This window comes from Lepisosteus platostomus, chromosome 28 (genome assembly GCF_059453375.1).
Source record: "Lepisosteus platostomus isolate fLepPlt1 chromosome 28, fLepPlt1.hap1, whole genome shotgun sequence".
NCBI classification, from domain to species: Eukaryota; Metazoa; Chordata; class Actinopteri; order Semionotiformes; family Lepisosteidae; genus Lepisosteus; species Lepisosteus platostomus.
Genome location: NC_142638.1, coordinates 9,275,279 through 9,299,942, shown reverse-complemented (window position 1 = coordinate 9,299,942; position 24,664 = coordinate 9,275,279). Strand labels below are relative to the sequence as shown.

Here is a 24,664-nt window from a genome sequence, read left to right as displayed (position 1 = left end):
TTATTATGCATGTTGTTGTATGCATGCTTTAATAACAACTATTTAAGATCAGACTTTTTTTTTTCTTTGAGTAGTTTTTTTAATTCACCAGAACACAAACTGGCCGGGGGAAACCTGTTGAGCTGTCGGCCAGCGCAGTAAAGTGTGAAAGGGCGTAGCGGATCACGAATCGGTAGAGGAAAACCAACAAAAAGACAGGATTATATAAATGAGTAGTTCAGGTGGGTAGCTGCGTCAGCATGCGTAGGCTGCAAAGGAACAAGTAATAGGTTTATTCCATGCTGAAAAAAAGAAGAAAGAGAACACAACGTTTCGGCCGTGGAGCCTTCTTCAGGTGAGCCTTCTTCACACACCTGAAGAAGGCTCCACGGCCGAAACGTTGTGTTCTCTTTCTTCTTTTTTTCAGCATGGAATAAACCTATTACTTGTTCCTTATATAAATGAGGCCCATTAAGTTGATGTGTAGCAACTACAGACCCAGGAAGGAGTTAACATTCACCGCTTAAGCTATGTTAGGTGATAATGCCTCAGCTTTGCTATAATGCGTTGCTGCAATAAATGTATTGATCTATATTACTTTAAAGCTGGAACAGAGTATTTGATCCTGGGCTGTGGATATGCTTTCTAAATCCTGCCCTGTAGTGCTTGTTTCATTTCTCTGTAAGTAAGGGTAATACAGCATTTAAAAAAAGAACAGAGCCGAGTCATTGATTTCGCCTTCTTTTCCCTCGCGCTGTTTGGGAGAGGAGGGAGGTGAACGGAGAGATGAAGGATGCCTCTGCACGGCCGTGCCCACGTTGTCGTTGCCGCTGTGTTCCTTTGGAGAGGCGTGCTACTGTAGCGCCTGCCGGGGCGCAGGCAGTGACCCCCCGTTGCACTTGGGCTTGTCTGAGACGGATACCGTAATTACGCCATTACCCCGCTAATAGGAGCGTTTGTTATGCGGTGGCTGAGCGTTTAAAGCCACCAAGCACAAATGAAATACGGACTATTAGCTGGGTCTTTAATAAATTTCAGTCCATTAAGGAGGGGAGTTGGAGAACAAGGTTGCCTGGCGTCTCTTTTAAATAGCCTGCCTTCCTCTGCGTCCCCGAGTGAAAACAGCTTTATCAACCATTTTATTGCGAGTGGGGCTTTATGTTTGAAGCACAACAGACAGGCTCTCCTCCATAGTCACCTAATAGGAGATAAAGGGTCCATGTCCCATCTCCTTGGTTCAGACCTCAGGTGTAATTCACACCTAAGGTCACACAGCATGCAGGAGCCCTTTGCTTCAGCCTATTGAAAACCCCCAGACCAAACCTCCTCAATGAGCCGTCATGGACACAGCAGATAAGGGCACAAGCTATCCAGGGGCTTAAAGTCAGATTGAGCTGATGGGGCTAAAGCTCAGTAGCTTTTACAGCCTGGCTGCATGATAAAAATATGACTTGCGGTATTACTGCTTTGTACAGTATGTGATGGAATGCAGCGCGGTGAACTGCTGATTTATGTGGTGCTCTCTCCTCATATCTGCTTCTGCACCGACACCCTTCTTGGGCTTGTTCTGGTGGTGGACTAAAGTCGGGACACCGGTTCACAAAAAGGAAACAAACCAGGCTTCAGCTGGTCCAATAATCAAAACACTACCGGTTCAAATCTTGGGTCATTTCCCAGGCATGGGACTGCCCAGGCCCGGCTGTCTCTGCTAGGGGCTAAGGTGAATGTGAGTCAGTGCGATGCAGTGTCCTACATTTTCCTCACTGGGTGCTTTGTGAACTTTGCTCTCACGCGAGCCAGGAGCTGTGTTTGTCCTCCCCCAGCGATGTTCCAGCTGTTTTGCCGCCTGTGATGCAGTCAGTGTGCTCCAGAGGCACGATGAACCTTCGAGTGGACATGTCAGAGGGACACAGCTGCGAATGTCCTGCCTTTGTCTCTCCTGAGCTGGCACAGAGGGGGCTGCTGTGGCGCTCTAATGGGAGTTTGGCCAACTTAGAGAATTCTGGAGGGGGGGGGCGGGCCTCATGAGGAGCTCAACCAGCAAACCTGCTCTCCCGATCTCGGGTTCGAGCCGGGGTCCAGTCACTAGTCGACTGTCCCCAGAGCGTGGCGTCAGTCGGCCAGGGCTGTGACACAGCGACCTCTGTGACACCCCTTCCCCGGTCAGCGCTGAGCCCGGTACAGGGCTGTAAGACCAGACAAGGTGGACTCAGAGGGGGAGTCTGTCTACACCCGCTCGCTCTCCCCTCAGTTATTGCGGAAAATCGTAACCCTGAACACCTTGCTGGTCACTGCTGCCCATGAGCAGTGTGCGGTGTCCTCACACCCAGTCGCCCTGCTGCCCCAGGGTCACAGGCGCTGAGAGGGCAGGGGTGTTGCGTGCAGTGGGGGTGGGGCTGTTCTGAATCTTTTATTTCAAAATAAGGTTCTGTTCTCAACCGAAAACAACAAAAGCTAATTTAATCTTGAGCTCTTTAGGGGCTCTTTCAGCACAGTGCTCATAAGTATTGCCAATTAAAGTCATTATTAGTGAGGGGTATGATTAAAAAAAGGAGGAAATTAAAAGAGGATTTTGTTTGTTTAGTTTTGTGCTTTTACAGGGATATAGTGATGCAGGGCTGCATGTCCTGCATGGTTTGTCTCGTTAAATTTCCACGGCAGGAATCAGCTGCTCTGGGTGCCTGGTGCTGTGTGTCTTTATTAAAGTTCTGATGTCATTTCTGTTCATAGTTGGGTCAGAGCTGATGTGAAACCAGCTTAAATTTACAGGAATGCGTAAGAAGCAGAAGGCGCATCAATATCAATGTTCCCGTGGAACTTCAGAACAGCGTATTTTAATGTAGTATAGCTTCCAAGTGAATTGTCTTTTTTTTTCCTGGGAGAAAAAACAAAATAAAAGATAATAGATTCTCTGCACGAGGCAGCCTGTATTGCCTCCGTCCCTCGCTTGAACTGCGTGCGGTAACGTTAGCGTAATCTTGGCATGAATAAGTAATGGGGAAGTTTTTCTGAAAAATGTTCCTAAAGTTAATGATACGCTACTGTCATGGGCGCCAGTGGACTTGATGTTAATTTTTTTTTCCTCTCTGCGCTAAACTGCCAGTCGGCTGTGCTGAATGGACTTTTTAATAAGTTGATAGCATTGCTGGCTAAAGGGAAGTTTATTTAAAGGCTAGTATTCTAGCATAAACCTCTTCTTTTTAATCTCTATGTCGGAATCACATTTTGATCTAAATTCAAATTGTCACACAATCACTAAGCACCACGTACAGCGCCACCAATTATCATTAGAATGTCAGGTGTACTGTAACTTGTGGGAGCCATGATTTACACGAGCACAGTATTTCAGAATGTTCTGATTGCAACATGGGTGGAAAGACTGCTTTTAAGATGCTTATAGCTGACCTACTGTATCTGAAGGCGATCGACTTCTCCTGCAGGGTTTAAGGGCTGCCTGAGTGCCTGTCATTGATCCGAGTAACTTATTAACCAAAGCTAGCGATCTTGTCATCGTACTGTGAGTGACCCCCGATATTTATTCGTTGTTCTGTTGTTTGATACCTTCTGTATGTCTGAAACGTACTGTATGCAAAAGAGTGACAGAGGCAACACGATCGTACAACAGAGCTCCACTTTGATCAGCGCTAAGCGTGGGAATGTCAAGGCTGTTTAAATGCACAATAAACCGAAATGACTCTAATGAATTTGCTCATTTTTTGTAATCTTATATTTCTTTTTTTACAGAGCATCTTAGCTCTTAAGATTACTGCCCCATTCCACCTACCCCCCCCCCCCACCCAATGTTGTAATTCAAGCTGAACAGAGTAACCTTTTAATTCCATGAGTTATTTTATTGAATTAGCATCTTGCACTTTAAAAATTTATATGCTGTTTGTTGCTTGGTCTCTCTCTTTCTGTCTCCATGTACCCTGCGTCCTGGCGTCACAGGAAAACTCAGCCCCCACGCTGCTAATGTTCTCGAAAGCAATGAAATTAAACCACTGAACCAGTGCGTGTCGCAATTTCTGTCCCCCCGGGTAATTTAATTCCAGTGCGCATATTGATGAAGCCACACAGGCTCTCTTTCTCCGACACCCTGGTGGGTCTCGCCATCGTAGCATCTAAATAAAACTCCATGCGGAACATTTTTCATGTTTTCAAACAGCAGGATGGCACAACTTGAGGGGGTTTAGTTAATGCAGTATTCATGCTCAGAGGAAACGGAAGCAGGCGGCAACAAGTAACATTTGGTCACTGAAGTTTTTAAGGCTTTATTGAGTTATGTTTCTCCAGGGTTTTTTTTGTGTGCATGCGAACTGCAGGGATGGCGTTGCTCAGCTTCTTGGGCTGAAAGTGAAGCCAGGACCTGACCCATGGGACAGTCGGTATCTCTTGTGGCACAGGCAACACGCAGGAAATCAGGACTTAGCAAGAACACCTCAGCTTAACAGACATATGGATAGGGTTGAGCAGTGGGGTCCTTTATATTCTCTCTTTTAGAGTGACTGGGGGCTGATCTGCATCTGGCACAAAGTCTTCCATCTACTGCAGAGTGGGCACTTTGCCCATGGAAATATACCCGTGTTGTGCTTTATCTGTAGCTGTGCTGTAGGTCTCGGAGTGCCCTGGTCCAATGCAAGGTGCTGTGCCCTAGGAACGCAGTGACCTTACATTTGCGGTGTTAAACAGAAATGAGAGCTTAATGCCTTACACTGAAAATGCTGCATGAATCCTTCATGTTCGTGTGTGCATGTGTGAACTATGGGCTAATGCACCAGCTTCGATCATGGAGGAAGTCGGCTTTCAGGAGAGAAGTGACAGTGCTCGTTTCTGTGTCACAGAGGTCTTAGGGTTAAGGAAACCCAAGCTTACACAGACACACATGTATTCCTGTCTTCGTTTGGCCTTTCCATTGACCATCATTGGCTATTGACTGTTCCAGACTGCACCCAAATAGAACTCCACATAGTGAAATTAGACCCGGAAAAAATGTTTTGGGGATTTTACGTTTTTTTTCCAGTTTCCTTTAAAAATAATTTCCTGTCTTTGTGGGGACATTGCCCCTATGTTTATCCCTACATAGATAGTAATATGTATTAGAAAATAGTCGATTACATCACTCATTCACTGTTGTTTTTCACTTCCTGGCAGATTTTGAAGAAATTCCTGTGGTCGCAGCTCAGGAACTGAGTAACGTCTTGAAACAGGGCTACCTGGAGAAGAAACGAAGAGGTAGGAACCAGGATGCTTCAGATATTAAAGAGTCTTAACGTTTTTACAAAATATCAGTTTTTTACTCCGTTTTTACTTTAATATAGTATTTTTTATTTTGATATTTAGCATCAGCTCAGGGCATTCTCAAGGGGAAACTCATGCTGCACTCGTGGTGCAAAGCCAAGGAAGTTCTGGAAAGATGGAGGGATGTTGTCCTTTCAACGCCACCACAGCCTAGAATTGTCATTCTTCGTCTGGGATAAATCCTGAAATATTCCTCCTAATGGCAGAAGCCCCACGGCACTGGCAGATGATAACAAAACAAGGTGGTCTGGAGCCTCTCTCGGTTCTCAATGGTGGTGGAATGATAGTTGAGGGAACGGGCTTGGAGTGCTGACTCAGAGCAGGCATGCTGACAAAAGCGTGGATCGGGATGACAGCACTGGACTAAACCACAGTTTACCTCTCGGTTTTGTAGATTTCTGTCCCCTGTCAGTCCTGCTATGCCTCAGTCTCTGGAGCACACAGCTGCAGTAACTGCTGACCGCAGGCTGGAGGGGATTGTTGCCACCATCTGCTGCTTTCTAAGGACTCCAGATTGTTTCTATGATTACAGCTCAGAGTGTGTGCTCTTCGCTGTTCTTTGTTCCTGTTGACGTTATTGTTCACATCTTCACCTACCTGTGATATTTAATTCTTTAGAATTAATTCAGTTTTCAGCTGGGAGAGCCCCCCTCTCTCACTGCAGCAAATTGCAGCAGAGCACAGCCAGAGCTTGTGAATCAGTACATCAGAGTAGCCAGAACAACCAGTAGGCGTGAAGGAGTGAGAAACCTCAAGAAAAAGGTGAGGAATCTCTGAGGATCCAAGGCCTGACTGCTTCCCTCCCAGCCGCAAGCCAGGGGACTCAGTGGGCTGTCTAGGCTGAGTTCATTTTGTATGACCGTGTATGACTGCACCCCGCGTTGAAATATGACTGTAAGTGTCCAAGCTATAGAGGACCAAGGCTGTGTCTGGTCAGTTAGCAGGGCTCCAATGTTCCAGGTTCAGCATCAGGCCCGTCATCAAAAGAAGCAGTACCTTGGGGGTCTGAAATCTTGGGTCTGGTTCCCTGTGTCATTTGGAGACGTTGATCGGCACCATCCAGTAGCTTAATGGAGCTCAGTGTCTGAGTAATGTTTTTAAACGACGGATGTCAGGGAAGAATTGAGGGATTTTTCTAACGGTTGTAATTGCCTCCATCTTGAGCAGCAGGCTTCAGAACAGCGTGCAACCCGAATTTGTTCCTCCTCCACCATTCCTTTCCAGTCAGCAGAGAACACAGAAGTCTCCTTTCCTGAAATAAATAATATTCTCACTTTCACTCTCACTGTGCTGATCAGTTTGTTTAAAAATAAGTGAGTGGCTGGTCCTCAATCAGTGAACACCCCATTGCCAAACAGGAATATCTTGTTTTCTTTAAAATACCTCCACTGTAGTATTGATTTACTCAGACTAGGAAATGACATGTTGACAGGTGACCGATAAGACAATTGTGCTTGAATGTTGTGGTGTATATCTTTTCCTTTCCCTTCTCATCTGGCTACAGTGCATCACAGCTGAAACTGGAGTATTTTATTACCACTTCATATAGGTCAAATGAAATATTAATAGATCACCAGTAGTAGGTTATGCAATAACAAACCACTAACTGCAGAATGTAGCCCAAAGTAGTTTATTATTTATTAGTTCTAATTGTCTAGCAATACTTAACAAGCTAATAAATGATTTACTTCAGTGCTTCCTGGGCCCATTTCCATTAGTTAACTATACTAAATTGGTCAAACACTTGCGTCATCCTGCTCAGTGTTGAATAACGACTTCATTGACTCTGCTACTCTTGAGTAAGGAGCACTTTTCTCCACATTCTGTCTCCACAATATTTTCACAAGGCCAGGGATGAAACTTATCTCCCTGGCGGGTTGGCACGCTTAATATCCGGATATATTCCGAAGGTCCAGCACCTCGTCTTGAAAACCAGATGAGAACGAGCAATCCGTATCACACCTGTGCCCATAGGCCCAGGTGGGAGCCCTTGGTTAAAACGATACGGGTGTGTCTATTACTTGAACGCAGAGGCCTATTTTATTCCGCCAGGGCATTGCACAGCACACGGTGACGTGTTCATGAAGAGTAACCGGTTTGCATGGGTTAGATAGAACCCTGCTGCTGGTGCCAGAGAGGGATTCAGACTGCAGCGGAACCCCTTGTGAATTCTGTGTGCCATCACCATCCTTCAGCGCGATCAGAAGTGGCAGGCGGGGTTGGTGCTCAGATCGTGTTCTAATTCTCCTTCGTGAATTAAAGTTCCTCACACTCCGTTTCTTATAAATCCCTTACATTTGTGCTGGATAACATTCTTTGAGTAATGCGTAACATTCTGGAAAGCAATGGTAATGGGAATGCAAATCGGACCAAATTCCTGAGATCTGATCTCGCAGTGCTGTTACATATATTCCATTACTTCCCAAGCCTGGCTGGGGCTGCAGCTCATCACCGTCTCACGCTCCTGTGATTTGGAAGGTGTGCGTAGGAGTGCTTGGCAGTGATTTTGCCTTGATCTGCTAAGGCGTGGCCTTGGTCTGTCCAGAAAGGGTAAAAGGGGTGAAAATGTCATCCCTGTTGTACAAGGAGACACTGCAGGGCGTCAGCGGGTTTCACAAGGGGCACTCAGAAACATGTTTCAGGTTTTTAGAAAGATCCTGGAAATCTGAGAAGCCGTCAAGCACATCTGGCTGAGCATGATGATCCAGGATGATGTCCTTTGCACAGCTGTTTATTTTTCCGGTGTGGGGGTTCGGCTGTGCTCACAGGCCTGTGCTGGACTGCTCCTCTCCAGCTCCCACCCGGGATACAGAACCAGTGTTTCCTTTTCTACACCAAGAACCAGAGCGGGGGAAGATTAATGTGAAAATTAACTGTAATTAAACCAGTTGAGTATTTTTGCTCTTAGAAAAGAAATTAATGCAAGGTCCAGAAACATCAATCCCTAAAATAGTCATAATTATATCCAGTGGCTTTTTTTAAAGGCATTACTTATTACATTCTATTATTATGACTCATGGTTTGAACAACGAACAATTAAAAAAGAAGGTTATAAGTTTTATGAATTTTGTAGCTTTGCAGCTTGGAGTTGTTGATGAAAATTCTTCTGTTACTCCTGCTCCTTCATCATCATCAGCATCTTGCGGACGCCTTTTAAACAGCGCAGTTTACATTCCAGACAGTTGCAATATGCCCAAAGGTGTGCTCAGCAAGTGCAAGAAACAAAGTACCAACTACCAACGGTAATCTGTTGTAACATGTTATGCAAAGGATTCCAATATACAGTACCTGAATATCAGTCGTGGAGTACAGTTTACTATGAAGTAAAAAGAGATTTGACCTGTCACTCTGGGCAGTTTATCGGGTTAGAAAGGGTGTCCTGTTTTTCTTGTCTTGCAGATCACAGTTTCTTTGGCTCAGAGTGGCAGAGGCGCTGGTGCGTCCTCAACAATACCATCTTCTATTACTTCGGGAGCGAGAAAGGTGAGACTGTGGACCCACGGGTGTCTCAGAAAAACAAGTTTATGGAAAATGATTCAATCAGAAAATCCGAAAAAACCTGTCGGCGCCGGCAGCTCTGAAGTTGGTCTTGTAAGGCGTTTCGGGGACCCCGTCGCGTCTCTTGGGGTCTCGGCCCACAGCGCTACCTGGTGCCGGTTCATTTTAAAAGCTGGAGCGGTCTCCCCTGCAGGCCGTCCGCCGCATAATGCGGTTTTGCAAAGAGTCAGTGATAAGTGCTGGGTGTTGTTCCGTTTTTCTCCTGCGCTCGCAGACAAACAGCAGAAGGGCTCTTTCTACATCAACGGGTACAGCGCCGGGCTGGTGGGGACCCTGCGGAAAGACTCCAAGAGGAATTCCTGCTTCGAGCTCAGCGCTCCAGGGCAGCGCTCTTTCCAGGTACCTGTCCTCGGACCCGGGACCCACCCTGGCCTCAGCGGTGGAATTGCTTCATTTAGCCCGTGACTGGAAAGTGACCCCGGCACCTTGTTGTATGTCATTTCCAAGCAGCAAAGAAAACAAATGTCTCTGACCCACAGTTTGTTTAAAGGCCTATTCAAGTGTTCCAGGAGGGCTTTCAGCTTGCCTTTGGAGAAGTGACGTTTTATTGCGTTCTATGAGCGAACCAAAAATACCATTCTGACCAAATTGAAACTAACTGGTGCGTGCCTTGGAATTTCGAGCTGGAATTTGACACTTTTTAAATGCATTGTAATTCACCCCCTTAGCATTTTGGATCATGCCTGACAGTAAATCAGTAAGAGGCCTTAATTACGTGGTGTTACAGGGTTAAATCTTTATTTCCTGGTGCTGGCTGGAAATGGCAAGGCAACGCTGAGTGAGATTATTTTTCTGTCTTCGTAAATTAAGGTAATTAATGCTACGGCACATTAAACATCTCTCTAGCAGAGGCCAGTAATAATGCCACCAGTGGGCTGCCATCAGTATATATGTATGTACTGTACGTATATTCCTGGCCTTTTAGAATGAAAGCAGTTAGAATAACGTTTTTGAGATTCTTAAGACATGGTTGGTCTCTACGCCTGAGTGACAGAGCAACGAGAATCTCCACGGTGACGGTGTGGTTGACGTCAGCGACACGAGTTGCCATGGAGATTCCCATTGTGATAGGGGCCACACCCACATCTCCCCAGCTGTCGAGTCGAAGAGGGGAGGTGGGCAGTGGGGATGGCTAGAATCTTTCCAATACTAAATTAATTAGCCAGTTACCCTTCGCGTTTAGATTGCTAATTATAGTCAACCCCACCTCCATCTCTTCTGTTCATTTTTCGTGTTTATATGTATATTGTATATTTACGCTATATACCTGTATCTGACGGTGGGTGAACTACTGTATCATTTTACGTCTATATCCTGCAGTTTTTTTGCTTGTGATCCTCAATGTATTTGAAACGTTCTTCAAAGGTGTCAATTTTGAAAATAGTAACACCACTCTTGTAAAACATGACATTTTGTCTTTCAGGTTTTTAAACTTTACTTCAGTACTCGATGTAAGGTTCAAGAAGGCTATCAATTCCATCAGTAGCTGCACATGCCCATGTGTTTTTGCAGCATTATTTTCAAACTGAAACACTTTTGACATTGCAGAGCTCATTAATAGCTATTAATAGCTATGTCCTATGTTGCTATGGTCATAAATTGTTTTTCTCCAGTATTTCTTAATTGCCAAAGCACAATACTGCACACATAGTTGTCCATTAATCCAAGCAGTCATACACTATAACTCCATTCAGAGTCTCGTCTTTGTCTTGATGATCAGCAGCTCTTCTCCTTAACTTCAGCAATGTTGTTTTAGCTGTTGCTAAGAGGGAACCTCAGACTATACACATGCTACTCCTAGTGCTGTTATTGCTACGTTTGTTGCTGTTAATATTAATAATGCAATGACTTCTTACACTAATTGCGATGATGATGGTGATTCTGTTCTGCAGTTTACAGCCAGCAGCCCAAAGGAAGCCAGGGAATGGGTGGATCAAATTAATTTTGTCCTTAAGGGTAAGTGTTTGCCATTCTGTCACACGTCCACACAAGCTTGGGTTCCCCGCTGATAACTCCTGTCAGTCGATCAGTCTTTATTGTTCTGTAGTGCCTTTCAGTGCAGAGCATTCTCGAGGCATTTGACATAAATCAGACACTTTTAAACAAGACTAGTAAATGGAAGAAAGGATAAACATAAAAATAGTACAAAAAACATGTACAAATGAGAAACAAAAAGAAATATGTTAAGGAACTGAAGGATGATCAGCAGGTTTTGTGGCGAGATTTAAAAACATCAGCGGAGTGTTTTTAATATTTTATACTTTGGAGAGATTTAAAAGACTTTTACAGTCTTGGCTGTGTAGTGAAGATCTCAGTCTCTGATTCCTGTTAAGTCTCGCGTCATGGCAGGACAGCAAACACACAGCAGAGACAGTCGCCTTCCAGGTGTGGGTTAGTTTCTGTAGAGCGCGTTCCTCTGGCTCGGCGATGTCAGGCCCTGTTCGTGCACTGTGCCTGTCGCAGTGGCCTGTGGAAGTGGGCGTGCAGTGTGAAGGACTCAGCCCGGGACAGGGAGGGGGTTTCTCTCCCCTGTAGCTGAGCTGGATCAGCACTGCGGCTCCTCTGTGCCATTGTCATCAATCTGCCCTGTGCAGGCGTGCCAGCTCCTCCTAACCCTGCTCTGTCTTTACTGGAAATCGTTCGGCAAACTTTCTGGTTATCCTTGGAATCTATTGATTTTTTTCCCTCTTCCTTCTCCATCACAGAGTATCTGTTAGGACCTGATAGGCTTTGTTTCAGTCTTGCTGTCATTTGCAATCGGGGCCGCATTAAATCCATGAGATCCGATGACAGCGCTGTTGCTCAGGAAGGAATCGGGTCAGGCCTGCTTTTGACAGTGAAATGATCACCATTTTGTCACACATTAATCCGTCTTCATTGTTTCCCTACTTCATCAGCTCCTTCACAGTACAACAATACACATCCTTTCTTTTCTATTGAGGTTGGCTTTTTTTAAATGATGCATTAAGAGTTTTTTTTTCCCTAATGGATTTGCTTCCTGCAGCTTTATGGCGCTCTTATCTGGGAATTCATTATAAATGAAATTTTCTCCTTCCTGACTTACCTTCTTCATATGCATATTGATTCACATATTTGTTTATTGATTGGATATGCGGGAGTAAAGACCTTGTGCTGTGTGTTAGGGACTTCCTTTCCCATTGTGCAGTAGCTGTGTAGCAGCTCTGGGTCCACTTTCCTCCCTTGAATTCTCCTCGGGATAAAGAGGCAGCTCCCTGGGTTTCTGCAGCGTTAGGTTCCTTCTCACTCCTCCTCTGCTTTTCATTTAAAAAAAAAGCATTCGTTTTTCTTCTGCCATTTTTACACTAATAAAGTGTCTTTAAAAGCCAGTTTGACTGTGCATTGCTGACAACTTTCGTGAGTAGCAGACAAGATATCCCAGATGAAAATTTCCTTTGACCGCAAATGTTCTGCCAAGAAACCACTTCATTGAGCGTTTTTGGCTCCAGTGCTGTCAGCCATCATCAGACGCCTACTGTTACTAGACTTTCATGCGCCTCATTTTAGGATCCCCTGTCCAAAGCAGGCCACGCTCCCAGCGTGTCATTTATTGCTTGCGGTCCAGAAACCTCCCCCTCTTTCATGGGAGCAGGGGGCGTGGCACTTCAGGGGATCACACACAGACTGATCATGCAAGAGGCACTGCAATGCCTTGGTCCTGAAGCTCTGTGCTACACCATGGGCTTAAAGCCCTACTCGGCACCACAACCCAGAAAGGACTGTAAGATTGTGTCCTGGGAATCCTGTCTACTCCCTGGAAGCTGATAACCTTAGAACAGTCCAAAAGGAGAGCAAGACTTAAATGCATTGCAGGGGAACCTCTGAACTCATCCTCAGATATTTCCTGCAAGAACAAAAGAATAAATAAATAGCCATGTTTGCGTTCTGCCAGTTACATTCAAGCATTCTTAGTAAGGTTCATAACCCTTGGTCAGAATCATTCACTTGCTCAGGTTACACCTGCACAGTATTCCACAGATGTCCTGGTCAGTTTCCCATGTCCATCATTTGTTTCTGTTGCTTTTACAAATTTAAGAGTTTTTTTATCATGCATTTGTTATACTTCTGTGAGCAGTAGCTTGATTTTGCTGAAATCCTATCCTGCAAGTACATGTTTGACCTGTCTATCCCATTGTGAACCATTCAGAAGAACTCATAAGCTCTGTAGCTTTCGGTTGCCTTCCCCCTGTTAACTGGCTTTAACTGCCTGTGCCACAGACCTGAGCTCCAGCTTCATCCCCTTCGACGAGGACGAAGAGGATGAATTGGAGGGCGAGGACGAGACGTACGACGACGTCGACGCTGTGACCTCCCCTCCTGCTCCCCGCCCCGCCCCAGCACCCCAGACCCAGGAGGAGCGGAAAGGGGGGCAGCCGGAGGCAGAGGAGGAAGATGACGATATCTACGAGGTGCTGCCAGGTAAGGTGTGAGCGGTGAACTGCGGGGAGAGGTGGATTGCCGGCCCGCCGGTGCTGTGCTGTGCTGTATAGAGATCCAGCCCTGTCAGTGTAGGCTGGCTGCAGAGGAAATGGGGCAGGTCCACACCTGGACCCCAACAGCCGAAACACTGCACTTCTCCTTTCGGTTTTCCAGTGTGGGATTAATCTTCTCGTCTTCCTGCGCTGATGTATGCCAGCAGCGCACAGCTCAGGTTCTGGAGAAGGTCCTGCGGATTTCATAGGTCTCTTTTGATAAAGATGACTATTTAAGGCCTGGCATCCCGGTATGAATGTTACATGCCAGAGGATATGTTCCCAGCTCTGGTGGTTCAGTGCAACGCTGTTGCCAGTCGTCTCAATAATGAAATATCAGCGGGGCTTTGTCAGGGATCATCATGCTGGCGGGTTCGGAGTGGTGGAGTTGTGTGATAGATGACCGTACTGTTACAGGCACAGAGAGATAATATGATAGATGGACTATTTACATGCACAGTACATACCAGCAGATTTTTCAGTGGAAAATCAGGAGTTGTCAGGGCCATCATGCATCACCAAATTAATTTCCAAAAAATGAAACATGCTTTCTTTATTAAGAGCACAGTGGTCGAAAAACTTTGAAAACCACAAATAAAATTAAATTGAATGGTTTTTTTTTGTTAATGTGAAGCAGCTGGGAAGAAAGTGCAGAATTAATGCTTCCTGACAGATTGGGGGATGCATGTATGCATGAGGGGGGTCTGGAGTGGGTGGGTGGGGGGTTGTAGATGTAGCCTGTCACCCTATCTGTAAAAAGATATATAAAGATATCGTTTCTCAGACTGAGTGCATTACCTCCACCGCAGTTAATAAAATGAAGGGAGGGAAGACCATAATTTCTAGTGGCTGTCACTTCTGCACTGGAAGCCATCTGGGGCGCGGAAAGGACCCCGACCACAGATGGCGAGTCAGATTACAGCCGCTCTCCGCCAGGCCTCCCAGCGGCTCCCACCAGCCATGGGCTTCATGTGTGTTCTGCTGCTGTCCTGCTGATGTCAGCCCTGGCCCCGGCCAATCACAGGGCTCCGGAGGACAGTGGGCCGGCAGGAAGCGGGGTGACATGCAGGAGCTTCATGGCCTTCGTGATTTAAAAAAAAAGTGGAACATGTGTTTTGTTTTTGTTTATCTTCTGGAGACCAGCACGGTGTTTCAAAACATGTTCATTAGGGTTTCGTTGCACAATCATTCATATTGTAAATTCTGTAAGGTATGTAAGACCTTTAAAAGACCCTGAAAATAATAAGTAATTTATTTAATATTTAAAGGTCTTACATACCTTACGGAATTTACCGAATGAATTGGAAAGTCTCACCTTTGATATGCATTGATGCTTTCTGTTTATTTTGGCAGAACATTGGTAATTATAAATACAGTGTATACAGTACGCCACACCTGGAATTTAGTGGTTTTACCTGAACCCACAACTTTTCCTGTTTTTTTTCCTTTTCCTTTTTATTTGTCTGTTAAATAATCTTTTATTGCTGGCATTGGGTATTTTCTTGCCCCTGGGAGAAGAAAAGGATCATATTGTTGTTACAGACCCATGTTCACAGGAGGAGTTTTCTCCACGTATGTGGAGCTTCTGGGTGGTTTTCCATGACTAAGATGTTAAAGAAAATAAACCTCTGTGGGTTGTGGCTTTCTTGGTGCTGCTTATAACTTGGGTCCAGATTATTGAGTCATCTATATCAAAACACAGATGCCCGAGATTCAGCTGTCAATTGCTGGTCTCTGGCATATCTCCCCGCTCCTGAAGAAAGGTCCCAGAGACACCAGGCAGGCACACTAAAGACTTTTACCATGCTCACTGAAAGCCATCACAGAGCTTTCACAAGATGTCGGAGTGGACAAGAGGATGTGTTTTATAACACTTCTGACTCTCTGTGGTCATTAAAAATCTCAGGGCTTTGCTCAAATAGAGTAGGGGTGTTACCCAACCGTCCTGGCCAAATTTCCCCCTTGTCCTTACCAATCATGGCCTCCGAATAATCCCCATCTCTGAACTGTCCTCATCACTCTGCTCTCCTCCCACTGAGAGCTGATGTGTGGTGAGTGTTCTGGCGCACTATGGCACTATGGTGGTGGGGGGGATCCCCATTACTTGTAAAGCACTTTGAGTGGAGTATCCAGAAAAGCGTTATATAAGTGTAAGGAATTATTATTATTTTTGTTATGTATTGTCTAAGATTTTGGAGGTCAGTGGTTTATAACAGACGAATCAGATGAGTTGGGCGTAGTGCAGCTGTCTAGTTGTAGAACAGCTTCTACTAACGGTTAACCTGACCGAAGCATGATCCTCCCTGGTGAGCTACAGTAGCTGGGGGGCTTTGAAGAGCACATCGCTTTACCAAACGTCACGTTCCTTCGCTCCGCTCCGCCCAGCGTGCAGTGTGCAGCCCCCGCCCTGCGGATCCACGCCTCCTGACCAAGGCTGTGAAGTCGCTTCCAGTCTCTCCCAGTCCTTCCACTGCTGCAAGTCCTGCTCTGACAGGAGCCTCAGGGGTGTCTGAGCAGGTCAGCTGTACAAAGACGCGCAGAAGATCACCACAGGCTCTTGGTGCTGCTCTGGCTCGGACCTCTGCGTTGATAGTGGCATGGCTGCAATGAAGCAAGGGCAGGGTCTGACACAGACGCTGTCTGTTGAACACAGGGCAAGTGGGTGACCAGCTCTCCAACCCACACACAGGAACAATATACAGTAGGCGTTAGACAGGACATAGCTACTCGGGTGTTAATGCAAAAGTAAATTTTAAGTACTACAGGGGATTGATTTTTTTCCATACATTTCTTGGAAAGCACACTTAGAAAACTAAAAGTTTTTCCCTATCTCGCCTGAAGGGAGAATTTACTTTAATTTGATTGCTGTCCTGTGTGAGTTTAGAGCTGCTTGTCGCTGCTTGCAGCGTATAAATATTTGAGCAAATGCAGTTGGTGAGGAGGCTCAATCCTGTTGTGGCTGACAGGTGGCTGTGAGCTCACAGGCAGCTCCCCACCGCAGCTGCAGTGCTTCTGAACACTTAAGTCACTCAACACAGACAGCTGGGGAGTGCCAGGGAAAGTGTGAGCTAGTTTTAATAACTACCTTGCTGGCAGGACATTTGTCTTAATTTTTTTCCCTTCCTTTCTTACAGAAGGTTTTTCACCATTAAACTATTACTTAACCCCCTAAGTGTTCAGCAGGAAGATTTATGCCCTTCTTGAGTTGTACAGCTCAGGCCCTAATGGTTGCTATTCCACCTGGGGGGGAGATTAAAAGTTAACAGTAGTTCTCAGCATCTCAGGGAGCATGTCCAATGTGAGGAAACCGTGTCTGTCCTCTTCTGCCCGTGCAAACTGAAGCACCCTTGGAAATGAAGAGATGAGGCTTTGTTCAAGCCTGGCCTGGTGATGGCTGTCAGTGAGGTGACGTGGTTGCAGATTCCAGCTGTGTGACCCAACAACACTGAAGTCAGAAAATCTAAGAACTAAGAAAGTCCACAAGTAAGAGGAGGCCTGTTGGCTCATTCTGCTCATTTTAGTTGCTGCTGTCTTGTTACCCCAAGGATATCAAACACCTGTTTCGTGTCTTATAAACCCAAGGTGTCTACTGCAAGAGATGGCATGGTATCTTGTTCCTTGCACCCACCCATGACTCACAATATGGCCATCTTTGACTTGCTGGTCCATCTGCTGTCTGGAAGAGCCCTAAGAGCGTGAGGCATACAAGTCTGTGACTGTAAATGTGCTACGGAGCTAGCATACAAATCTGAGTGCTGCATCACTGTTTGCTATTCATCATGAAAAGCTCATGGGACAGTTTCTCGGCTGATAATCGTTGGGTCAATGAAGCTCCAGTGACCAGTAAAATTGAACGAATGATGTCATAATTGACAAAATGATGTCATCATTCTTGTGATGACCTGTATGGGCGTGTTATGGCAGATGGTGATTGGGTTGGTTACCCTAAAAACATCTGATTTGTAAGGGTGACTCGTCAGCTCTAATGCAAGAATTTGCCAGGTATAAAGTTCACCCAACACATCTTACTGAATCATACTTGGGTATTCTTGAACAGATTAGCAAGGGATTACTTGGAGGGACCTGCCACATGAACCCGCCTTGCGAACAATCAGTCGGATCATTGCAATTCTAGGGCCAGCGAAATCGAGTTATCCTCTTTATTGGAGACCTGAACAGAGATCTGACTTCCAGTCTGCAGAGCTACCATTTCTCTAACGGCAGAACTGCTGCCACACAGGGAGCTTCACCTGTAATAGTGAGGGGTTTTTAGAAGAATCCTCTCAGACAGCAGGATGCCAGTGTGTCATAATTCACCTCACCTCCTCCAAAGTGGAACAGTTTTTCTATTATGCAAATGTTAACAAATTAATTTCATAGTCGCTCATCATTTTAATGAAGTTTTAAAAACATCTACAGCCAAGGAAAAAATAACATTTTCCAGGTGATAAATTTTTCCAATTTCCATAAGACAAGTACATAAACTCGTTCAATTAAGAGTGGAATCTGAAAATGAGGGAGTCTGGTCTGCAGACGCCACGAGCATTGATGGGTAATTTTATTGAGTGGAAAATTGAATCAAATTGCTCTATCGAAACAATTCAAGCTCTGATTTCCCTTGGTCTCGCCCCCCTCTCTCTCATCTCGGAGGGGTTCGTCGGGATGCCCGCTCCCTGCACACAGGCCCTGGCTGTCCTTCAGCCCTGGGGGGTGCGGCTCTCGGCCCCACCGGGGGGCTTGTTCAGCTGTGCCCAGGCGGTCTGGAAGGTGGAGCGATACCCTTGATTAGGCTGTAGCCCATTTGAAATACTTTAATAGGGAAATAGTTTAAATAGAAATCGCATTTCTATTTAGTGAATCATTTTTATTCCTTTTAGGTTGTTTTCGAAATCACTGCTTTCAGAACTGTTTCACATTTGGCGTTGAAGTTCTTCCCCCATAAGTGTTAAGTTCAGAGGCCCCATGTAGCTCAAAGGATGAGGCCGGATCAGGAGTGTTATATCCGGCAGGTTGTGCACAAGGTCTGATTGAACAGGGAGAGATTTTAAAACTTGCGTTGGCATGCTCTCTCTGGCAAGAGGCATTGAGAGGCGCTCTTTAGCTACCTGAGTGCTGAAATTCTTAGAAACGGCCGCGGTTTGTGGATGTCTGTTCTTGAAGCTGGATCATGCGTGTTCTTGGAAGTCTCGGAAGTCCAGAAGAGTGCGTGAAAATAGCTAGCGAACCTCCTTTTAGAAGCGTGTGCTGGCAGGCACTAATGCCTCCACCGGTGTGACGGAGGGGCCATTGCTCTAGGACGTGCCTGAGTCTGGACAGCCGGACAGCCGGCTCTGGCTGGTCATTCTCCCTGCAGTCATGGCTTGAGCCGCAGACACTCCCTCCATTTCTGTAGCAGTGCAGTGTCGTGCCTTTTCTTGCAATCACTTTCGGAAATATTGTATTCAGCTCTTTTTTTTTTAAATGATTGACAAAATCCAGTCTCGACTTCTCTCCACAAGCAGCGACAGTTCCTGCAAGTGTTCCTTTTTTTTTTAGCCTGACTTTATTATTTTTTTGTTTGATTATTTGGCAGTCGGCAACAAAATGAATTCGCCTTCTTGTGTACCTTTGAGCGTCCTGTCCAGCGGTAATCCATTAAAACCAGAGAAACGAAAAGTAAAAAAAAAAAAAATCAGAAGTGGGCAATTGTTTTCCATTAGCAGTCATAAATCTGGGTCAGAGACAGTAACTCTTATCTCCGGTGTGGCCAGGGATTCCTGTAAAAGAGCAACTGAAACCCCGCTGGGGTCATTCCGAGCGCTGTTGCACATTAGCGCAGAGAGCCGCCTGCCGCTGCTGCGCCAGTGTGTGACCCCGCCCTCCGAGCTCCACTCAGGGCTCCGCTGCTCCATGCAGGCCGTCCCCCCCGTGCCCTGTGCCAGCTCACGAGACTGCTGTGACTGCGGAGAAGCTGTAGGAAACGCTGGACACTTGTACTGTGGGGAAAACGTCCATGCCGTGATGCCCTCCAGCTCTGCAGGCGGGATCGGGACAGGCCCAGGCCTTGCAGAGAGGGAAGCGCCAGAGGGCAAGGCCGTTGCAGCTGCTGGTTCCTGAAGGGCCTGGGTGCAGTCTCCCGGATTCCTGCTTTTTTAGGTGGACTAAGACAGCTGTTGAGATTTGAAAATGAAAGCAGAAATTTAGAACGTTGCTGTTACTTGAATTACTTGGTTTCTGGCCCTAGAGAAAACTAATGTCCACCATGTTGGAGGGGTTCTGAATTCTAAAAAATGCAGCTCCTTGTCTGATAAATTAAATTTTCAGGCTCCATTATGGCCTGAGATAAAGCAATCTAGAACATCACACTATTATTTTTTAGCATCAAAGAACATTCAATGATAAAGAGATAATGGGTTATTCTGGGATGCTTTTAAAAGCCTGTGTTGTACTGTTTTAGGGTTTTCAGAAGCCTAAAATGTTTTAATCCGATAGCAGATTTTTTTTCACAAGGTTGCAGATCAGGAATTGGCAACATCACACACCTGCTGCTTTTACTCCATAGCTTTCATTTCAACTGATAACTACGCACTAAACTGATTATTAGATTTTGTTTTTTTGTGCTTAGAATGTAAAGTCTGATATTTAGACATGTTTTGTTGGTGTCAAGAAAAGAATAATTCTAGTATAAATTTCATTGCGTTCAGTTGCATTGGAATTAATGACCGTTGTTTCTGTGCAGAGGTAATGATCGAGGTTTTCACTCTGTGTTGTGCTCGGTGAGATGCTGCAACCGTGCAAGACTATACCGATCGCCCCAACACTTTCTTTTCTCGTCACACAGAGAAAACAAAAATGACAGTCTTATAAATCTCCATTAAAGCAGTTTACATCTTAAAGTGACTTTGAAAGTTTAGCAGAAAGTAAAAAGAAAAAAGCGCCGCAGAGCCAGAGCTGTGTGAGTTGTGAGTGTGCGTGGAGGGTGTGGGGTTGGCTACTGGGGAAGAAACGGCTGACGTTTCTTGTTCTGTACATCCGTGTGTCCGTGTGTGTGCGCCGTGTAGAGGACCGCACGACTGCAGCGCTCGGGAGGGACGGCGGGATTCTGCTACATCATGGCGCAGGGGACTGATGCGAGTGTCGGGAAAGGGGTGGTATCAGCAGGCCGTGTCCTCTCGGAAGTATCGGATTGCGCCAGGGTGGTTTTATCGGAATGCTGACAGCGGGAGGATGGATGCTCGGGCCCGAAGTTGTGGGGTATCGCTGTCAGCATCGAGACCGCTGGGTGCCACACCAGTAATTGGAGTCACCCATCTGCCTCCCCAAGTGAGGGCACTGGGGCAGCGCGGGCCGGACCGGGGCTGGCTGGCTCTGAACCTGCGCAAGCTGGGACCTGCTTCTGCAAGCCGGCTGTGCCACCCTGCATTTTCTTTAAGTGGTATTGTTTCTTGCAAGATGCCCTTGAACCAGCGTGCCCCGGATGGGGTATGTAAGGTCATCCAAAAGGCCCACCTGTCAGGATTATGTGAAATTCACAAAGTCAGTATTAGTGAAAGCCTGAGTATCACCCATCGCCATCAGTTACCACTTATCCTATTTAAGGGCTGGGTGGCCTGTAGCCTATCCCAGGACGCACTGGGTGCAAGGTGGGACACACCCTGGACAGGATGCCTCCCCTGCGCAGAGTACACACAGACACAGACAGGCACAGCAGGGTGAATTTTATACAAGCCAGTTCATCTGCCAGCTTGTTTTTGGACTTGGGAAGGAAACCGGAGCACCCGGAGAAAACTAACGTGATCACAGAGAGAACATTCAAGCTCCATGCAGATACTGTAGCAGCCCAGGAATTGAACTCGGCACCATAGCTACAGTATGTGCTAACCACTGTGCCACCCTGCCACCCATTGTAACAAACATATCAATTGTCATGCCATCATGCTGCCCAAGACTTTTACCCATCTGAGGAAAATCAGTTAGAACTAAGGTAAAAGTGATACATTTAGCGAATGCTCATTTAGTGTATCGTCAATAGAAATTCAGTAATGGCAGATGGATGTCACAATGTTCAAAGCCTATACCTGTACGTCTTTCCACTGTTCGGACTCACACATGTCCTTCTTTGGGGAATATGCAGAAGTAATATTGAATAATGGAGAGATGGTGGATTTTAAGAGAAAAAATAAACGCAGAACAAAGGTCTTCTGCAAAGTACAAGGCCAAAGCAGGTAGACGGAACCTTTTCGTTGGTCTTGATCTTGAAGGTCTTCGGATCGGGCTGCAAGAGGATCTTGTGTGCCCTCCTGTTCTGCGCTCTCTGGAGGCAGCAGCAGCGCTGCTGACACCTGTCTCCTGGTCAGCAGAGTGCAGTTAGCTGCTCCCCCTCAGGCCCTTCTTGGAATGGAAAATAGTCCTGCGTGCCTTCCTCTCTGTCTGTCTGCCGGCCTGCGAATCTGAGCTGGTTGTTCAAAGTCTATCCTTAGAATGCAAGCAGTAAGGATAGGTCTTTTACCAACCATATGTTTGGTTAGGGGCAGAGCGGTAGTTCTGTGGTTTGGGATCTGCGCCTGTGGCTGTAAGGTTGCCGGTTCGTATCCCGCAGCGGCAGAGGAATCCTACTCCGTTGGGCCCCTGAGCAAGGCCCTCAACCCCAACTGCTCCAGGGGTGCTGTATAAACGGCTGACCCTGCGCTCTGACCCCCAGCTTCTCTCCCTGTCTGTGTGTCTCATGGAGAGCAAGCTGGGGTATGCGAAAACACAAATTCCTAATACAAGAAATTGTATATGACCAATAAAGTGATCTGATCTTATCTTATATATATCCTTGAGCCTCTTTCTTTTCTTTTTTCTTTAATTTTTGGCATTTTGTTTTGTGGATTTTCACAATCTTTTTTACATTTAATACACAAGTAAAAGTGAGAAAACTCCTTACCAATAAGCTTTGGGGTTTCTCAGTTAGATTGGGATCAAGCACTCCTTTTTATTTGGAGTTCATGTTCGAAAGGTGAAAGATCCAGCCTGACCCAGGGAGATGGAGAGTATTATGAGAAAATGTGTTGGAGATATTTGTGGATGGAGCAGAAGAGTGTGTATAGAAAGAACTGTCCAATACATTGCTATCAGATTTAGACACGTTTAATTTCTCTTTCCTCTGTGTGAAGAGTTAAGACCCTCACTGTTTGTTAAGGTCATTAAGAAATTACAGAAAATCAATTCTGTAAAGCATGTGCCTTATAATATAGTGCAGTGCGTTTGTGTTTGCTTTATGTGAATGTTTTTGTCTTTTAATTTTGAACTAATTAGTGACCAATCAATAAAGCAAATTGCCTACACTGTATATAAACAAGATCTGTTCTATTGTGCAAACAGCAAACTCCCACTGTCTCTCTGCACTTGTTCTTCATACTTAAAAAAGAATAATACACCCAGACCTTTCTGACAGCTTTACACACATGAATCTCTTACCTCTTCACAGAAAAATAGGCACTTATACTTTAGTGCATCAACAAATGAGCTTTCCTGTGCGGCTCAGAAAGACGCTTAATTGCTCATCTTCAGAGCTACGTTAAAAAGGATTAAAGATGAAAAAGAATTTAAAAAACAGGATCTCCAGGGGCAGTGTTCAATAGCAACAATCATGTTTTGTTAGAAACAAATTCTCTATGGACCCTATCTCTGATTGCCTCCACACTCCTTTTGTCTCTACTAGATATATGAATAAGAATACAAACCGAATGTCCATATTTCCCCTTTGAACGTTTTTCTGGGGGATGGTTTACTTTGATCAGATAGCATCCTCAGAGATAATTCGGAGCGAGTGCAATATTTTAAAAAAATCATAAGAAGAAAGGAAAAGAAACCATGTACTGTCCCTTGTTATTTCTTTTAAATCAGCAGATTTAAATTCCCCCCCTCAATGGAAACATGCTGCCACTTTTGCTAATATATTTAAAAATCAATGGTAATACCATTGGAGCTGCTCAGTGGCCGTGCTGCAGAATAAACGTTGATTTATTTAGGAAAGATCTGTTGTTTAAGGTTTCGTCCCTGGAGGTTGGTGGGGGGGGACTGGCGACGACACCTCAGGCCAGCTCCACTCAGATTGAATTTGGGAAGTCCACCCCAGGCTCCCTGAGCCGATTTCAATTGATTCGAATGGAATATGAAATCAGAGCTGCGCGTGGAGAACAGCAGCGGGCTATTAGGAGAAGGAAAGTAAGGCTGGGTTTAAAACCAGCTTCAGCCCAGCAGCGTCTCACCCAGACGAGCTCACAGAGCTTCGTGCCGGCGGCTCGCTGATGACCAGCCGGTCCATCGTCCTTCCGAGAGCATTTCTTACCCCCAACAGTGGACACGTAGGATTGGAGTCGAACCTCAACAGCGCGTTTTGGACTAAAACTTCTTTAAATTAAACTTTAGACTTTTTTTTTGGTGACCTGAGAAGTGGTCTTTGAGGTTTGGTTGTGCCACGGTTTGTTCAGACAGTTCCCTGGTTTGTGTGAAAGGATACCAACCTTCAAGCTTCAGAAAGTCTTGTTTTCCCTCTGTTGCTTTCCTTATAGTCAGTAGTCACTTCAGCACAAAAAGCCAAAGTATAATTTCCCTAGTAAGAAAAAAAAGCAGACGAGCAGCATGTCAGTGTGCCACATACAGTAAGACACAATTCTCTGGGGTTCTGGAACCTTGTGCATGTAATTATGTAGCACAGTCTCAGCAAATTGAACCATAATTAAATCATGTAGATTTCTAAGAGGCGAAATGGGCTAAAAAAAAAGTCTAGGACTTTATGACTTCAATGACAGTGCTATTTTTACTGCCTGCACGACTGTCCCGGTGATCAGTTCAGAATCAATCAGGCGGTATTGAAACGTGTCAGAAGGCAGCAGGGAATCCATCAGTTCTGGGGGCCTGTGAATCCGATTCCCTGCTCGCTCTCTCATTGGCGCCTGGTTCCTCCCTGACCTTCCCACCCACAATCCATCCCAATTTACCTCTGTGATTTGTGAGGTAATAAACCTAACTGTATGTGAAATTGCTCTTAAGTTAATATGTTAAACACAGAAAATGATAAGTGAAATTAGATAAAAAGAGAAGCCTTAATCCATCATGGCCTCTGGTGGCCTGGCACTATGTTGCTGTGGTCTTCGCTCGCCGGCCTCTGTCTCTTCCCTCCTCCTCATGTGCCTGGTGCCCGTCTAGTGAGATCTTCTCCGTGCAGACAGACGCACAAATCCCATAAGCAAAAGGAGAAGGAGACGCTTTGTTGCGATAAATTAAGTTGAAACAGTTTGGTTTCGTAGTCCATATTTGCCCCCCATACTGCACGTTACAGCTGACCCTGTTTGTGACGTAGTAGCCTGTTT

The 24,664-nt window shown here is 45.6% G+C and overlaps 1 protein-coding gene across 3 annotated transcripts in view; it reads left to right on the top strand.

Annotated features, from left to right (window-relative positions):
• Positions 1-24,664, top strand: part of skap1 (src kinase associated phosphoprotein 1) — a 162,023-nt gene that overhangs the window by 104,501 nt on the left and 32,858 nt on the right. For all 3 annotated transcript variants that reach the window (XM_088623055.1, XM_088623054.1, XM_088623056.1), the window contains 5 exons: positions 5,131-5,211; positions 8,677-8,760; positions 9,050-9,174; positions 10,728-10,791; positions 13,072-13,272. In XM_088623055.1, the coding sequence (XP_088479181.1) occupies positions 5,131-5,211; positions 8,677-8,760; positions 9,050-9,174; positions 10,728-10,791; positions 13,072-13,272 (555 nt within the window). The remainder of the gene's footprint in view (positions 1-5,130; positions 5,212-8,676; positions 8,761-9,049; positions 9,175-10,727; positions 10,792-13,071; positions 13,273-24,664) is intronic.